The sequence below is a fragment of the Capra hircus genome, chromosome 9 (assembly GCF_001704415.2).
Source record: "Capra hircus breed San Clemente chromosome 9, ASM170441v1, whole genome shotgun sequence".
Classification (NCBI taxonomy): domain Eukaryota; kingdom Metazoa; phylum Chordata; class Mammalia; order Artiodactyla; family Bovidae; genus Capra; species Capra hircus.
Genome location: NC_030816.1, coordinates 77179512 through 77196545, shown reverse-complemented (window position 1 = coordinate 77196545; position 17034 = coordinate 77179512). Strand labels below are relative to the sequence as shown.

General features: G+C 37.7%; 1 protein-coding gene across 1 annotated transcript in view; it reads left to right on the top strand.

The window, feature by feature from the left end:
- RGS17 (regulator of G-protein signaling 17) overlaps positions 1-11098 on the top strand; it is a 101107-nt gene extending 90009 nt beyond the window's left edge. Inside the window, exon 5 of the mRNA XM_005684926.2 lies at positions 10060-11098. Within this exon, the coding sequence (XP_005684983.1) occupies positions 10060-10248 (189 nt within the window). The 3' untranslated portion in view covers positions 10249-11098. The remainder of the gene's footprint in view (positions 1-10059) is intronic.

Here is a 17034-nt window from a genome sequence, read left to right as displayed (position 1 = left end):
AACTTTTTAAAAATCAATTTGCTCCTGAGAAAGGGTCCAGCTCCCAGAGTTACAAGCACTTGGAGGGGGAGCGGCTCATAGTTGCCCAGCCTCTGAAGTGCTGAGTAAATGAGTTCCACCAGGGCTTTTAAGAATGCGAATTTAGAGTTTCCTGGAATGCCTTCTCTTCTGCATGTCACCCTCTTCTTGTCTTTTCTGTCTCTCTTAATCTCTTAATCTTAATCCACTGTGATTTCACCCATCCATGTAAATGTTCTGACCTGGTACTTTCTGCTCCCAGACTCAATCCTTCACTCCCCTCTCCTGCACACAGACATTTATTATGTTCCCTGGAAACAGGCCGTGTGCATCGACCTGCTACCACACTTGATGTGCCCCAACCTGTCTTACACTCCTTACCTTGAAATCTGTAAGATGAGTTGTGTCTGCTCTGGGCTTGCCTCATAGCTCAGTTGGTAAAGAATCTGCCTGCAATGCAAGAGACCCTGGTTCAGTCCCTGGGTTGGGAAGATCCCCTGGAGAAAGGAAAGGCTACCCACTCCAGTATTCTGGCCTGGAGAATTCCATGGACTGTATAGTCCATGGGGTCACAAAGAGTCGGACACGACCGTGTGACTTTCACTTTCACTGTGTCTATTGACTGTATTTGGAATGTTATATAAGCCATTTCACTTCCCATCAAGTATTCCTAAGTAATTTTTTTTAATGTATCAGCCATTCTATAAGTGCCGTTGGTATTCCAGAGTTACCCCAGTAGTATTGTCCCTGCAAAATGAGAAACCTTGGATTGGATACACAAAAGATTGTCTTACTTTTTTATTTCCTGCATTAAGGTAAAAAAAGGTAGTCATAGAAACCAGGTGGGGATCATTTTTTTCTATAGCCTCCATACATGTATTACTGATGCCACTTTGTATTTCTAACACCATTAAAATTCTGCATCCTAAAAATACATTCTCCAGGTTTCTGGTCTCTTTAGAACCTCAGCATCTCATCAGTTCTACTTGAATTTTACTAGTGTATTAATCTCAACTTCAGAGATCCCTGACTATATAGTAGTAAGAACACTAAATTAACACTCAGATGGATAGGATTCTAGTCCTGACTCAGCTCCAACTTAATTGTGTGGCCTGGGATAAATTAATTCACTTTTATCTGGGCCTCTGTATTCAGCTGATTTGTTTACAAAACTGAAAGTATAAAGGGGCACAGAGGATAGTGAACCAAATCCAAAATGACAGCTGTTAAGGCCCTTGTGTCCCAGCAAATGACATGGTCAGTTACTCATCATCTTGGGCATCCCTGGTGGCTCAGGTGGTAATGAATCTGCCGGCAATCCAGGAGACTCAGGTTCGATCTCTGGGTCAGGAAGATCCCCTGGAGATGGAAATGGCAGCCCACTCCAGTATTCTTGCCTGGGAAATCCCCTGGACAGAGGAGCCTGGTGGACTACAGTCCATGGGGTCACAAAGAGTTGGACACGACTGTGAGACTAATGCATACACACCATGATCCTCCCTTTTGCACCCAGATTCAACCTTAGAATCTCTCTTAACATGGTCTACACAGCAGCCACTGCAAACTAAATGGAGTCGGGAATCTATTTCCTACTTTGGAGCTAGATAATTAGGCTCTACCTCTGAAACTCTAAAACGGTTTCTACTTAGAATATTTTTTAAAGAATGTGAACATTTGAATCATTTGTAAAATGGTAGTAACTAAATAGCTGCAAGTTGTCAGGACTTTATTCTTAACCAGAACCTCAGTTTTCTTCACCAGACTTTCATTTTACCATAATTTGATTGGGTCATCGTGTTCTCCTTTGTCAAATGTAGAAAACTGTTAGCTGCTCAGTCATATCCAACTCTTTGCAACCCCATAGACAGTAACCTGCCAGACTTTTCTGTTGATGGAATTTTTCAGGCAGGATTATTGGAGTGGGTTACCATCTCCTTCTCCAGAGGATCTTCTCACCCCAGGGATAGAACCTGGGTCTCCTGCATTGCCGACATTTCTTTACCAACTGAGCCATCAGTTCAGTTCAGTCGCTCAGTCGTGTCTGACTCTTTGCAACCCCATGGACTGCAGCACGCCAGGCCTCCCTGTCCATCACCAACTCCTGGAGTTTAACCAAACTCATCTCCATTGAGTTGGTGATGCCATCCAAACATCTCATCCTCTGTCGTCCCCTTCTCCTCCCGCCTTCAATCTTTCCCAGCATCCTGGTCTTTTCCAATAAGTCAGTTCTTTGCATCAGGTGGCCAAAGTATTGGTTTCAGCTTCAACACCAGTCCTTCCAATGAACACTCAGGACTGACCTCCTTTAGGATGAACTGGTTGGATCTCCTTGCAGTCCAAGGGACTCTCAAGAGTCTTCAGGAAAGCTTATTAAATGTAGAGGAGGTCCCCATTCTTAAAATGTTATCAACATAGCATATTTCCTTCATGAAGCCAGTGTGCTGAAAATTACATTTCGTTGTTTTAAGATTATGTTATATGCATTTTTGACAACTTAAACATTATCTTATAAGATAGATGTTGACAATCGGGACTCACTATATCTCTCATTTTTGGTTTAGCATCCATTTCAAGAGGGGAAATGACCACATTTTAAATTTTAAAAAATCTAAAAACAAAAAATGTCATTTCTTTCAAAAGTAAGTTTTCTTTTTATGTGAGGTCCTCAAAGGTAGCTCAAATGGAAGTCATAGAGAGGGATTTAAGATGAACAGTAGCCTTGCTATGCATTGCAGTTGCCAGTGACAGCTTAAGTACTAAAAAGATAAGCTCAGCAAAATAACTTAACAGTCTGATTAAAAGTCGTAACCAGCTTAAGCAACATTGAGCTATTGAACAAAGAGATAATTGTAAATCCTGCAACAACTGTAAGACTTATAAGAATTACAGAAAACTATGTGTGTTCGGGGGAGAAAGCAATGGCACCCCGCTCCAGTACTCTTGCCTGGAAAACGCCATGGACAGAGGAGCCTGGTGGGCTGCAGTCCATGGGGTCCCAAAGAGTCGAGCACGACTGAGCGACTTCCCTTTCCCTCTTCACTTTCATGCATTGGAGAAGGAAATGGCAACCCACTCCAGTGTTCTTGCCTGGAGAACCCCAGGGACGGGGGAGCCTGGTGGGCTGCCGTCTATGGGGTCGCACAGAATCGGCCCCTTAACCTCATGACCTTTGCCACGGGCGGGACTCCTCATGCTGGCTCCCGGCAGGCCACGAATGAAGCGTCTTAGCAGCAGCAGCAGCATGTGTGTTTGGATACCTGGTGATGGTGTTGTCCTTAACCATGGCTGCAATCTAGGCCTGCCACTCAACCATCCAACACTAAGCAACTCACTTCAGTGTTCTGAGGCCTCAGCTTCCTCATTTTATAGAATAATGGCCTGGGAAAAGCTCTGCTGCTGCTGCTGCTGCTGCTAAGTCACTTCAGTCGTGTCCGACTCTGTGCGACCCCACAGACGAGGGCCCATTGTCCCTGGGATTCTCCAGGCAAGAACACTGGAGTGGGTTGCCATTTCCTTCTCCAATGCATGAAAGTGAAAAGTGAAATTGAAGTCACTCAGTCGTGCCCAACTCTTAGCGACCCCGTGGATTGCAGCCCACCAGGCTCCTCTGTCCATGGGATTTTCCAGGCAGGAGTACTGGAGTGGGGTGCCATTACCTTCTCCGGGGAAAAGCTCTAAAACCCACTAAATCTATGACTTTCAGGTTCTGCTGAATGACAGTTTTTATAGTAGTAGTTACTGTTTTCTTCTCATTTCACCCAAAACTCCTTCTAGTCATAGTTGCTATCTAGGAGGAGAAAGCAAAAAGCCTATTTAAAAACCAGAATTATCTAAAAATATTGTATATGTGATAGACATGTGGTCCCATGTGTGCACACAGACAGATGCCTCTTCATGCAAAATTATGTGAATTTAACAGTTTTGATGATTTAAATCAGTTTTTCCTAACAGGACTCATTTGATTGTATCTTTCTAGTTTTCTTTGTGCGTACATATTATCATTCAAAAATGTGCATTGAGTACTTCCTGTGAGCCAGGTACTGGCCTAGATGTTAGGGGTATGATGGTGAACCTTAAGGAGCTTTCATCTTAGGAAGACAGACAAATCATGTCAAAGACAAGTAATTAAAAATCGTGATAAACATTATGATGGCGTGGAAGTCAAAGTGATGTCATTAGAATAAAGTTAGTCCAGTAAGGTCACTCTGAGAAGGGAAAATTCAAGCTGATACGAAATCTACACGCATTGGGTCTGACCAAAAGGTGTTGTTATACACATGATCAATGAGTAGTAGTAGTACTATTATTACCTTCAGTTCAGTTCAGTTCACTTCAGTCGCTCAGTCGTGTCCGACTCTTTGCGACCCCATGAATCGCAGCACGCCAGGCCTCCCTGTCCATCACCAAATCCCGCAGTTCACTCAAACTCACATCCATCGAGTTGGTGGTGCCATCCAGCCATCTCATCCTCTGTCATCCCCTTCTCCTCCTGCCCCCAATCCCTCCCAGCATCAGAGTCTTTTCCAATGAATCAACTCTTCGCATGAGGTGGCCAAAGTACTGGAGTTTCAGCTTTAGCATCATTCCTTCCAAAGAAATCCCAGGGCTGATCTCCTTCAGAATGGACTGGTTGCATCTGCATGCAGTCCAAGGGACTCTCAAGAGTCTTCTCCAACACCACAGTTCAAACGCATCAATTCTTCAGCACTCAGCTTTCTTCACAGTCCAACTCTTGGATCCATACATGACCAGTGGAAAAACCATAGCCTTGACTAGACGGACCTTTGTTGGCAAAGTAATGTCTCTACTTTTGAATATGCTATCTAGCTTGGTCATAACTTTTCTTCCAAGGAGTAAGCGTCTTTTAATATCATGGCTGCAGTCACCATCTGCAGTGATTTTGGAGCCAAAAATAAAGTCTGACACTGTTTCTACTGTTTCCCCATTTATTTCCCATGAAGTGATGAAACCAGATGCCAAGATCTTTGTTTTCTGAATGTTGAGTTATAAGTCAACTTTTTCACTCTCCTCTTTCACTTTCATCAAGAGGCTTTTTAGTTCCTCTTCACTTTCTGCCATAAGGGTGGTGTCGTCAGCATATCTGAGGTTATTAATATTTCTCCTGGCAATCTTGATTCCAGCTTGTGCTTCTTCCAGCCCAGAGTTTCTCATGATGTACTCTGCATAGAAGTTAAATAAGCAGGGTGACAATATACAGCCTTGACGTACTCCTTTTCCTATTTGGAACCAGTCTGTTGTTCCATGTCCAGTTCTAACTGTTGCTTCCTGACCTGCATACAGGTTTCTCAAGAGGCAGGTCAGGTGGTCTGGTATTCCCATCTCTTTCAGAATTTTCCACAGTTTATTGTGATCCACACAGTCAAAGGCTTTGGCATAGTTTACATTGGGCTTAAAGTTTGTTGTTGATAAAGTGCTCTATGGATACTATTACAATATAAATCACAATAATCCTGTAGCCTCTAGGACAGATGGCACCATTTTATAGCAAAACCAACTGATACTCGGAAGAAGTAAAGCAAGGACAGTAGAATTATATCTGGTAGAGAGAGAATACAAGCCCAAGATCTTCTGTTTCCAAGTGCAGCTCTTCCAACTACAATATTCTTGTTAGTTATTCCATTGTCTAGTATTCTATTCATGACACAACTCTGGACTTCTATGAACCCAAACTTACAATTTGAGACACAGTGAGAGCTAGCAACCTTCATCACATGTCTGAACTGTCCCTCAGAAGCAAGATAAACTTTCCCACCATTTATATGCCACCGGGAGTATGGTTACTCCACTTTATTGTACCAACGATCTTTGCTTCAAATAATGCATTCCAACGATCAGTCTTATTTGTAATGTATAATTATTTTCCATAGAAATAACCGACACAAAGTCATATGGCTAAAAATGCGTGTGGTAAAAAGTGTATTAAAACAGATAGGAGAATCAGATAGCCTTCAAATATACAAAATTTTACATGAGAAAACCAAAGTTAGTTAAAATTATAAAGAACATCTCCAGTAGCAGAAACAATAGTTGGTAAAAATTTAACATGAACTTACAAAGGAAAAAAATATTAATCAGTATTTTACTTAGAAAAAAAAATAGTAAATAAAGCGGCTTCAGTAAAACTAAAAATAAAATGAAAGAATATGGGAAAATTAAATCATGGTATATAAAAAAAAATGTTCAAAGAATTAACTTAGGAGGGTCTTTATGAGGATAAAAGACTTTCAGTGGTAATTCATCATTTTCAGTATAATTCCACCAAAACATTGTCCAAAGAATCAAAATTTTCATTGCATCTCTATGGCCAGAAGGGGAGGTCAGGCTCAAAACTTGGTGTGCTGTCTTTTGGCCATATCCACCTACTTCACGTGAATTAGCTCCATGCATAGTATATAATTCAGTTTGACCCAGGTTTACCCCAGTCACACAAACAAGATTTCTGTTTTCATTCTCCCCATTTTACCCCTCACTCTTGTTGAACCTTTAGCGTTCATTTCATTTTCCTGCCAGCTAGTTTGTGGAGTTGCTGCTCCTGCTGCTGCTGCTGCTGAGTCGCTTCAGTCGTGTCCGACTCTGTGCGACCCCATAGACGGCAGCTCACCAGGCTCCCCCGTCCCTGGGATTCTCCAGGCAAGAACACTGGAGTGGGTTGCCATTTCCTTCTCCAATGCATGAAAGTGAAAAGTGAAAGAGAAGTCACTCAGTCGTGCCCGACTCTTAGCGACCCCATGGACTGCAGCCCACCAGGCTCCTGCGTCCATGGGATTTTCCAGGCAAGAGTACTGGAGTGGGGTGCCATCGCCTTCTCCTTGTCGAGTTGCTGGTGGATATTTTTATGTCTGTGAGCCCCGTGCTTTTCTTCCTCCCTGTCTCCTCCCTGGGGCATGGGCAGTCCCGCGTTCATTAGTTTCACTCGCCACCTCTCGACACTCCCAGCTTCTCCAGGACTGCCAAGACTGCTGGTCAGGGCTGCCAAATCTGTCAGGGCTGTCTTGTGCCCAGCCCCACAGAAGTTGGTTGCCTTTTAACTCTATTACTGCAACGCTGCTTTGCTCCCTTTCCCGGTGGCTCAGTGGTAAAGAATCTGTCTGCAATTCAGGAGATGCAGGAAACACGGGTTTGATCCCTGAGGTGAGGTGAAGTCGCTCAGTCGTGTCCGACTCTTTGCGACCCCATGGACTGTAGTACAAGGCTCCTCTGTCCATGGAATTTTCCAGGCAAGAGTACTGGAGTGGGTTGCCATTTCCTTCTCCAGGGGGTCTTCCTGAGCCAGGGATCGAACCCCGGTCGCCTGCATTGCAGGCAGACACTTTACCGTCTGAGCCACCCTGACTCGGGAAGATTCCGTGGAGCAGGAAATGGCAACCCACTCCAGTATTCTTGCCTGAAAAATCCTACAGTCCAAAGGGTCGCACAGTGTGGGGTTCGACTGCGCACACATGGTTCCTTCACCCCCTAAACGGGAGTCTGGGAAGACTAAGAAAAGAATTTGCATTACCTGAGAATAGCTGTTGTCTTAGTGCTACTCAGCATTTTTTTCCAAGTCTGTACAGGAAGTTCCCTGGTGCCTTAGGCACTGGATCCCAGATGAGATGGCACTACTCAGGGGTGAATCCTAGGGGGCCTAGGCTCAGGCCCATGCTGGGATCCTCCCGCACTACTTTGTATTATAGATATTCTACACTCGAAGCACAAAGATGCCACAAGGTGAAACTATAGATTGTCATACTCATGAGGTTTATCCTTGTTATTTGACCTCTCTACATGTCTTTTGACTGACAGACAACCTTTTCAAACAAACCACCAGATATTAAGGTAAATATTTTATTTTTTAAATGGAAATAGCAAATGTGTTTTTGTTACAGGTTACTAAATGTTGAATGGTACTACTTTCTCTATGATATTTCACTACTGTTTTTAGTTTGAAAATAAAATTTAAATTATACAATGAAGACTCAACACATTTAATAATTCAAATTATTTTGCTTTCTGTCTTAAGATAATGAGTATCATTCCAGCAACGGATAAACTGTTATCAGTTTATCATATGTTAAATATATATGTTAGGGAACATATGTGTTAAATAGCATATATTCAGTATGCTATTATTTATGAAATAAAGACCTCTTTATCTCTTTATCACTAATCTAGTGTTCCTTTCTCCAATGAAACAAAAAGTACACGTTTGAAAGTAAAAGTACCATCTGCAAAAAATAGTAGAATATGTTTGTTAAGATTCACTTTATCATAATACCACATTTCAGAACAAGACCTATCAGTTTAAACTTCAATGTCAACATTTTCCTGTTGAGCGAGAGACACAAATATTTTTTAATAAGAAGTTTAGCGAAAAATTGTGTACTTTTTAACTTTATTCTTGATGATGACCCTTGTGACAATAACACAGAATAAAACTTGACCCATTTCCAGAACATTTTTCTTTCTTTAGAATCTAGAGAGACTAACACATAGTTCGGCCAAGAAACGTTTACTTTTGTCTTTGTATAACTTAGTCTAGCAAAACCACAGAAATTTAGTCTGGATCACCACTTCCTGATATGTCTTCCCCTGCTAGCTGTCATCCTGGGGTGTTTCTATGAACTCAGCTCCACATGGGCTATAAAGTTTAGGAATCTGGAAACACCAGAGAGCATATGAGTGCTTCTCTCACTGGGACTGTCTCAGATCCCAGGCTTATACAAAGAATCGGTGGAAAATGAAGCCAGAACCAAAAAGGCTTTTGCAAGATGCTTGTGACAAAACCTTAGCTATAAATATGAAGGGTTTGTATAGAAGTACATCATGAAACGGGTAACTGTGGATCACCATGCCTTAGTCTTTGTTCAACAGTGAGAACGTCAGACACCAATCAGACTCAGAGGTGTTTTGCCTCTTGGAGGGCTTTTCCCTTTCGTTTCAGGAAAGAGCTTAGTTCTGTTCCGCATAGCATGCCTTTATTGCTATTTAATCCTCCCCATTCCTCTTCCAACTTACCCTACCAGTTCCAACACGATTAGCATTCAGGGAGAAATAACAAAAACAAAAAACGGAATCACTTGCAGAATTTAATTTCTTAAAATTTCTTTACACTTTTCAGGTAACACTGTATGGCTACTTTAATGAGTGCTCTGAGTTCCTACTGACATTTCTCCTTTCAAAGACTGCCTTTCAAAAAATTGTTCTTCTAATATTTAGTACAGAGTCATTTGGACGTATTCCTAGGGAAGGACTGTAGCGTGTTCTATGTGAACAGGTCTATAGTTGTAAGGCCTGAAGAGTATGTGCTCTGGTTCTGCTTGCTCAGCCCTTCCATGTTCCTGGTGTCCTCCTGATGTGGCTTGTTGGGACGTGAAACTGTCAGGTATCAGTATGTAATTTACATGTTGTTTTGACAGAGAACTACTCTCTGCTAGATTTTTATCTTGTTCAATGAAGAGAGTCAGCCCAGCATAATAGGAGGAGGTAACTTTGTATTCTGGTTAGGGGCTTCCCAGGTGGCTCAGACCATAAAGAATCTGCCCGCAGTTCAGGAAACCCAGGAGAAGAAGGTCAGGAAGGTCTCCTGGAGAAGGGAATGGCAACCCACTCCAGTATTCTTGTCTGGAGAATTCTGTGGACAGAGGAGCCTGGTGGACTACAGTCCATGGGGTCACCAAGAGTTGGACACAACCAAGCGACTAACACACACACACACACGCAACTTTGTATTCTAGCTAGGGGACTCTCTAGCACTGCAACAATGAGAGAAATTGTCAAAAACTCCTGAATGAATGCATAGAAGAGGTACATCCAAGAAAGCCAAGATATCTGAACTCAAATTTTGGTTTAAAAGTTGGTTTTTGTTTAATTCAGTTTTTGAAGGAAAAAAGTATGCAGGGTTATGAAAGCTTTGAAAACATAACCTCATGATTTTTAGATTTACTCTTTAAGGTTTCTCTGAAATGTCATGAGTATATAGTTACTTGATTGAGATCTTTTGAAAAAATATTATTTAATGTATCTGCTCTTATTTCTTTTTAGGTCAGTCTCGATTCTCGAGTTAGAGAGGTGATCAATAGAAATCTGTTGGATCCTAATCCTCACATGTATGAAGATGCCCAACTGCAGATATATACCTTAATGCACAGAGATTCTTTCCCCAGGTTTTTGAACTCTCAAATTTATAAGTCATTTGTTGAAAGTACTGCCAGCTCTACTTCTGAATCTTAATTTTTATTAAAGAAAATCATTTTGGAGGGCTGCGATGAGAAATAAAAGTAGTTACGTAACACCTGAAACTGAGTTCCTGGAGAACTACGGTTTAGCATTCCTCAGGCTACTGTGAAAATACAACCATATGGTCTTTGTCTCCATTTTTATCAAGGTTTATCCGTGGTTACTTTGGAGAAAATACCACATAAAACAATGAATTGCCAAATTAAGTTTATTTTGTTGAACACGCATTCATTCTACTTGCAAGCAAACTGTATTTGTAGTCCTATGAACAGTCTCCTAGTGTACCAGAGACTGCATGTGCCAAGTAAACCTGCTTCATTTGCCATATAGTTGTCGCAACACTTAAATCCAAATGGCATAACTTATATCTGTATTTAAGGACTTTTGTGCAATATGGTCTTATAGAAATAATTGCCCAAAAGTTGGCTGTGGTTTGCATTTTTAAATATAATCAAAGACAGAAAAAGCCAATTTTAAAATTGTAACTCTGATAGTCAACATGCTATATGCTGTGTTCAGTACACTAATTTTGAAGCCAATATTTCTGTACATGAAAAAAGAGCTATTTATCTCTGTTCGTTGGAAGATCCTCATGGGGAATTCCTCTGGTTGTTCACTGCCAAAACTGTGGCATTTTCAATACAGAAGAGTTTGCTATGTAAAAAATAATATATACATATATATATGAGGAAAAAAGAAAAAAGCACAAAACAATTTGAAGATATTCTATCTCAGTGACAAATCAGAGTGATATTGTTTTTAGTTGTAATACAAGAAAATGAATCTATGTATATATCAGATGTCCAATACTGTAATTAATTTATTAAAGACTGGCTCTCCAGTTCTAAAATGGTTGCATAAGTATGTACTTTAGCAAGAAAAAAAAAAGCTTGATAACTTAGTTTTGGAATATAAAGAAAAGATTTAATAAAGGAATGCCTATATGTAGCATCTTAAAACTTTGGATGAATAGCATCTGGACTGTGGCATATTTTCGTTGAAAGTGAAATCCAGTAAAAGCTAAGGTTTTTAATGAAGAAAAGTTTTATAGGGGTTCTTTAGAAGATAATTCTCTACTTCAGACCTTAACTGTTTTCATGTAGTATCTTAAAAATAACTTATTTAAAATATGTTAAAACCAAACTATTAATTCTCATCCCTAATTGAAAGGCAGAACAGTGCTCAAACGTTTTCGCTGCCATATTATTTTTGTATAAGTACCACTAAATCTTTTAAGACAAAAAATACTTGCCTGACCTTGGCATGTACTTTTGACATTCAAGGAAACAGTATCCTATCCTGCACACACAAACAACAGTGTCATATTTATATCAAAGTGTTACATTTGAATATTAATATCCCCTGGAGGCTATTTTTTTAATCTTAAACTTAATAAGTATAATATTGAGTAACCTAAAATGAAAGTTTTAAAAATATTTATATCCATTAAGAATACTGGCCTTATATTAAGGATGATATTAAAAGTATAAGTTTCCTTTGTCATTTTTTAACTACCTCTCATTTTTTTAATTTATTAAACTTTTTTTTTAAGAAAAACAAGTTTGGGGTTTTCTTTTTAAAATTTACTTTACTTGAAAGGTTGGCATCGTAATTTTCTTTTTCCATAAAGGTAAACATTTCAAGAATTTTTTTATGTGAATTTGGTTTTCTAATTTGTATAGCATTCAGGAGATATGATTAAAAGGGCTATAATCTATTCCCTATGCAAATATTTTAACTGTTGCAGTGTTTGACAAAATGGGATTTAAAAAAACACGTTTGCAGAGTAGAAAACAAAGCATCCTGTTTACACTGGCGTTGCTGACTATCCTACCATATTCAGCACTTTTAAATACATTCTTTATGAAAATGTAGTTAAAATATAAGATAGAAAATATTTATAATAAACATTTCTTTTAACAAATGCCTGTTTTTGTCTGAAAGTGTTAGTGTTAAGACATGCTTTATCCATGTCAATTAAATATTTACTGTTTGAATAATAGTTTTCAGTAACATAGTGGGAAAAGAGAGCTACGAAGATGTTTACAAAAAGTCATATTTTTTTCCTAACGAGTGAAGAAAAACCTAAAAGAATCATCACTTCTATCGTGAAGTTTATTGTTCCTAAATTATTTAATTTTTTTCTTGATTAGAGTTGAGTTTGTTATGCTACAATGATGTATACACATATATGTTGTAATATCATATTTGTTCCTGTGTTTGAGGCACAATGTATGGTATACATGACTAGAAAACATGTAATATACTAAGATACACTGCATGAATCAAATTTTTTAAGTGTAGACTTTATATTCTTGTTGTTACTATATATGATGGTGACCTGCTAGTCATAAGTTATCTTTATAAGATACTTTGGACTATTAGATGAATTGTCTGTTTGACAATACTTTTAATATTTTACCAAATGTAAAAGATAGGGCCCTTATAAAGAGTCCTAATCTCTAACCCGGGGCATTTGTAGAATACAGATTTTGAAGCTAATATACCCTTTTGAAACCTGATTAGAAATGTGTTGAGAATGAGTTTAGGGTAGATTTACACTTCAAATATTGATAACCACACTATGTGAGGACTTCTGTGCTAAATTCCTATTTTCAGGGGGGAGGGGAAAGCATCTCTTTTAATTTCAAAATGTTTTAAGTGTATCTAACAGTATGTCTATGTATCTGCAACTCTACCAATTTTTAAAGTATGGTGTAATTCTTTCTGTTTTAATTACAGAGCTATAATAAACAAACAAACAAAAATAGCCCTCAACTGGTGTCTATGCTACCATTCTAAGAGCACAATATTTGTTTTGGTAGAGTTTGATCTTTTCTAGAGAGTAAGTTCCTCCCTGAGGAAAAATTAGCACTTTAGAAGGTACACTTTATGTTTTACATTACCAAGATATCTTTGTATACTGTTAGAATCTGCTAATGTACACAGAAAGAGGTTAATGCTCTTTAAATAATGCCTAAGTTCAGATGTGTCTATAATGGAAAGAAAAGTAGAGGATATAGGTCATATATAAATATACATCTATATTTATATAAATCGGAGAGATTTGTTCAGAGATGCATTTTGAACTTGGATCACATTAAAAATGAATGGATGATGCTTCTTTACTTTGAATAATTGTTACTACGTTACCCAAAGGTAATACAGATATCCCAACAGTGTTATAGGGCAGCTCTAAGCGCAGTAGATGCACTGGCAAAAGAACAATAGCAAAACACAATTTTGATGTCAACACTATGAAGTGCAAAAGTTAAAGCCGTAATGTGGTCACTTTTTTTAATCTTAAAATATGTACATAAGATGACCAGTTGATATTTGGTCATGGTGCATGGGGTGTTTATTAGTATCCTTTCATGCTGCCTAGGTTGTTAGTGTGGAATGAAATGTGTATCATGTATTTACCTGAGAGTTCAGTTTTGCAAAAGGACTATAGAAATAGGTAAATAGTATTTATTTATTAGGGGCAAAAATACACTTTCACCCCATTAAGCTGATTTAAAATAATACCTGATTCTTATTTTTGAATGTATCCTTTTTTTCTATATACTTTTAACTTATATTGAAAAAATATGTCATATTGAAGTTGTAACAAACTACATTTACAAAATGGCAATATACCTGATGCTTTGAGGAAGAAGTAAACAAGGAAGAAATTTAAAATACAGTCAGAAAATAGAAAATAAGCCACCTAAAAAGCCTATGGATAGAGCCCTATCAAACACAAGCTTTGAAAACTTTGCATTAGATGACAAATTATTTTGAAAAGTGAGAAAGATATCCCTAGAATTGTTTTTTTACCTGTATTTATACTGACAGTTTATGACCTTAGTTTTCAAAGTATAACTTGCAAACACTTTGTATGCCCTTTTCAGTTTTTTTTTTTTTAAATCTCTGACCCCTATAAAATGTTTGTTCTTCTGAGAAAACAATCCGTAAAAAGTTTAGTTATTCCTTACTTGCTACAACTGCAAATATTTACCAGTGAAACTGATATCAAAAAATTGTTTCAGATCTTCCTTGCAGCACTCTTGGTAGTATCCTTGTAACACACAACAGTCCACAGAGGAATATATTTTCTTTCCAAATACCAGGCTTTGATTATAAATTTGACTTCAAGTTATACTTCTATCTCATGTGACTTTGGGCAAATCATTTATCCTCTCTGAACCTGTTTTTTTCTCTTCAAATGAAGAATATAACAATTTACAGGATTGCCATGAGAATGAATTAAACATGGAAAGAGTGAACTGTTACGTATTATTAGTTTATCAAAGTTCTCTAGCTCAGTAATTCCCGTTTCAAGAATGTATGCATTAAGTGCCTTCAATGCACTTGCCCAGATTTTTTTGAAACTGTACTTTAAAAATCTGATTGAATTATTCATTCAAAAAATACAAAAAAGCTCATTTTAAGACAGAAGAATATATGAATATGTTATTGCTTTGTTCAATAATGTGATTCAAAATCACTGTTCTCAGTTCACCAACATCACACTCAATCTACAAACAAGAAATGTTTCTTTCAATGACACACACACAGATATATTTAGATGTATGTATGCAGATGTGTGTGTGCGTACAATATTGTAAGTTTAAATCAAAGTTTAAGAGAAATCATTTGAAAATTTAAATTCCACAGGAAATAATCATTCCCAAGCATAGGAAGAATTTTTCAGTTAATTTGCCAAGTAAATATGTAGGAGTTAGAGCTAAAACCCAAGTTAAAAAAGACAGCCAGTAGAAAACATTGACACTGCCATGGAATAGAAAGCATGCTTTTTACTATTAAGGTAGTATGATTTTTAAAATAAGTTTATCATGAAAGTAAGAGAATAAAAGGTAGTTGTGTGTTCATAAAAATTTTTATTAAACTTTTTATTTTAGAATAGTTTTAGATTTACAGAAAAATTGAAAAGATAGTACAGATAGGATCCATACATGTCACGCCCATGAAACATTTGTTACAATAAATGAACCAATACATGCATGTTCAGTCGCAAAGTCCCGTCCAACTCTTTGCAACCCCAAAGACTGCAGCCCACCGCTCCTCTGTCCATGGGATTTTTTTCAGGCAAGACTATTGGAGTAGGTTGCCGTTTCCTTCTCCAGTGAACCAATATCAATGCATTATTAAGTCCAGACTTTATTCAGATTCCTTTGTTGTTGTTCAGTTGCCCAGCCATGTCCGACTCTTTGAGACACCATGGACTGCAGCATGCCAGGCTTCCCTGTCCTTCTTTGCTTTTCATAATTTTTTTTTTTTCTCCTGTTCCAGGATTCTGTTCAAGATACGGTATTATATTTAGTCATCATGTTACCTTCTTAGCTATGATATTTTCTCAAACTTCTCTAGTTTTTGATAACCTTGGCAGTACTGGGGAGTTACAGGCCTAGTGTTTTGTAAGATGTCCCTCAACTAGAATTTTTCTGATCATTTTCCCAGATTAGACAGGTGTTATCAGATTTTGGAGGAAAGACCACAGAAGTGCCATTCATATCCACCATATCCATCATATCCACCATATCAAAGATACATACCATCATCAACATGACTTATTGTTGATGTTGAACTTCATCGTCTGACTGAGGTAGTGTCTGTTAGATTTTCCCACTGTAAAGTGATACATTTTTTAAGAGGGTATTTTGGAGGTAAATTTACTGGACATTTACACTGAGATAATACTCCGAGCAGATTCCTCTGCACTGCTATTAGTTTCCACTAAATGACTGCTAACAAACACTATGAAGAAAATATAATGAACTGGAAATTGATATAGGAAAGTAAAACTCCAAAATAGTGTTAAGTTGAATATTCACTTAATGGGGGTGAAAGTGAATTTCTTCTCTTGAATTACGTGTATAATTACCTTAATCCTCTACGTCTCTTGGGTAGTGAAGATTTTAGTCTTGCTGTCTTAAAAGGTAATCTCAATTGATGGTCATTTTGGTGAGTACTTTTCTATATTGCCTTTCACTGAACAATGAACACCGAATACTGGAATAATGTAAAAGACTTGATTTTTTCTGTCTTGCTTTAACCTATTTGTCATAAATACAATGTTTCTTGTATATGATTTTAAGATGTTTGCTAAATATTAAAAATAATTTCAATGTGTTCAATTCTTGTAAAATTTATCATATTGAACATGTGTAAATTTTTGCTACTATGTTCATTGTACTTAATAATCTATATCCATATTTTGGAGTTGATCAATATTTATTAATGGACCATAAAGAAGTTTTGAATGCATGAATAACTTGAGATATCATGCTTGGTTATTTTGAAATGCCAAAATAACTGTAGGTACTTATAAATTGAATAGATAATCCAGATTATTTTTCCTTTAAGTTGTTTTGGGTTTTTATTCCTCCTTCCTTGAATCTATTTTATTATTTTTACCTATGTACAAGAAGACTTCCTGAAAATGCTAGAATTTTCAACATATAATAGAAGTTGAGCATGACAATAATGTAAGAAAATTCAGAAATCTCAAACAGTATATATCTTTGACTTTTCAAAGTAAATCAAACTAAAGCTGTTTTCATTTGACTACACTGTGGACACCCATGGACATTACTGTAAAACACATGTATTACACACTGACTTTTTAAAACTTTTGAATTAATAAAGAATTCACCCATGTATCCTTAGACAAGTCACTGTTTCCTCATTGGTGTCACATTACAGGAGTAAAGGTACACTTATTTATATTATTTAAATGGCTTACACAATTGAGGGAAAATAATTCTGGTTGGATTC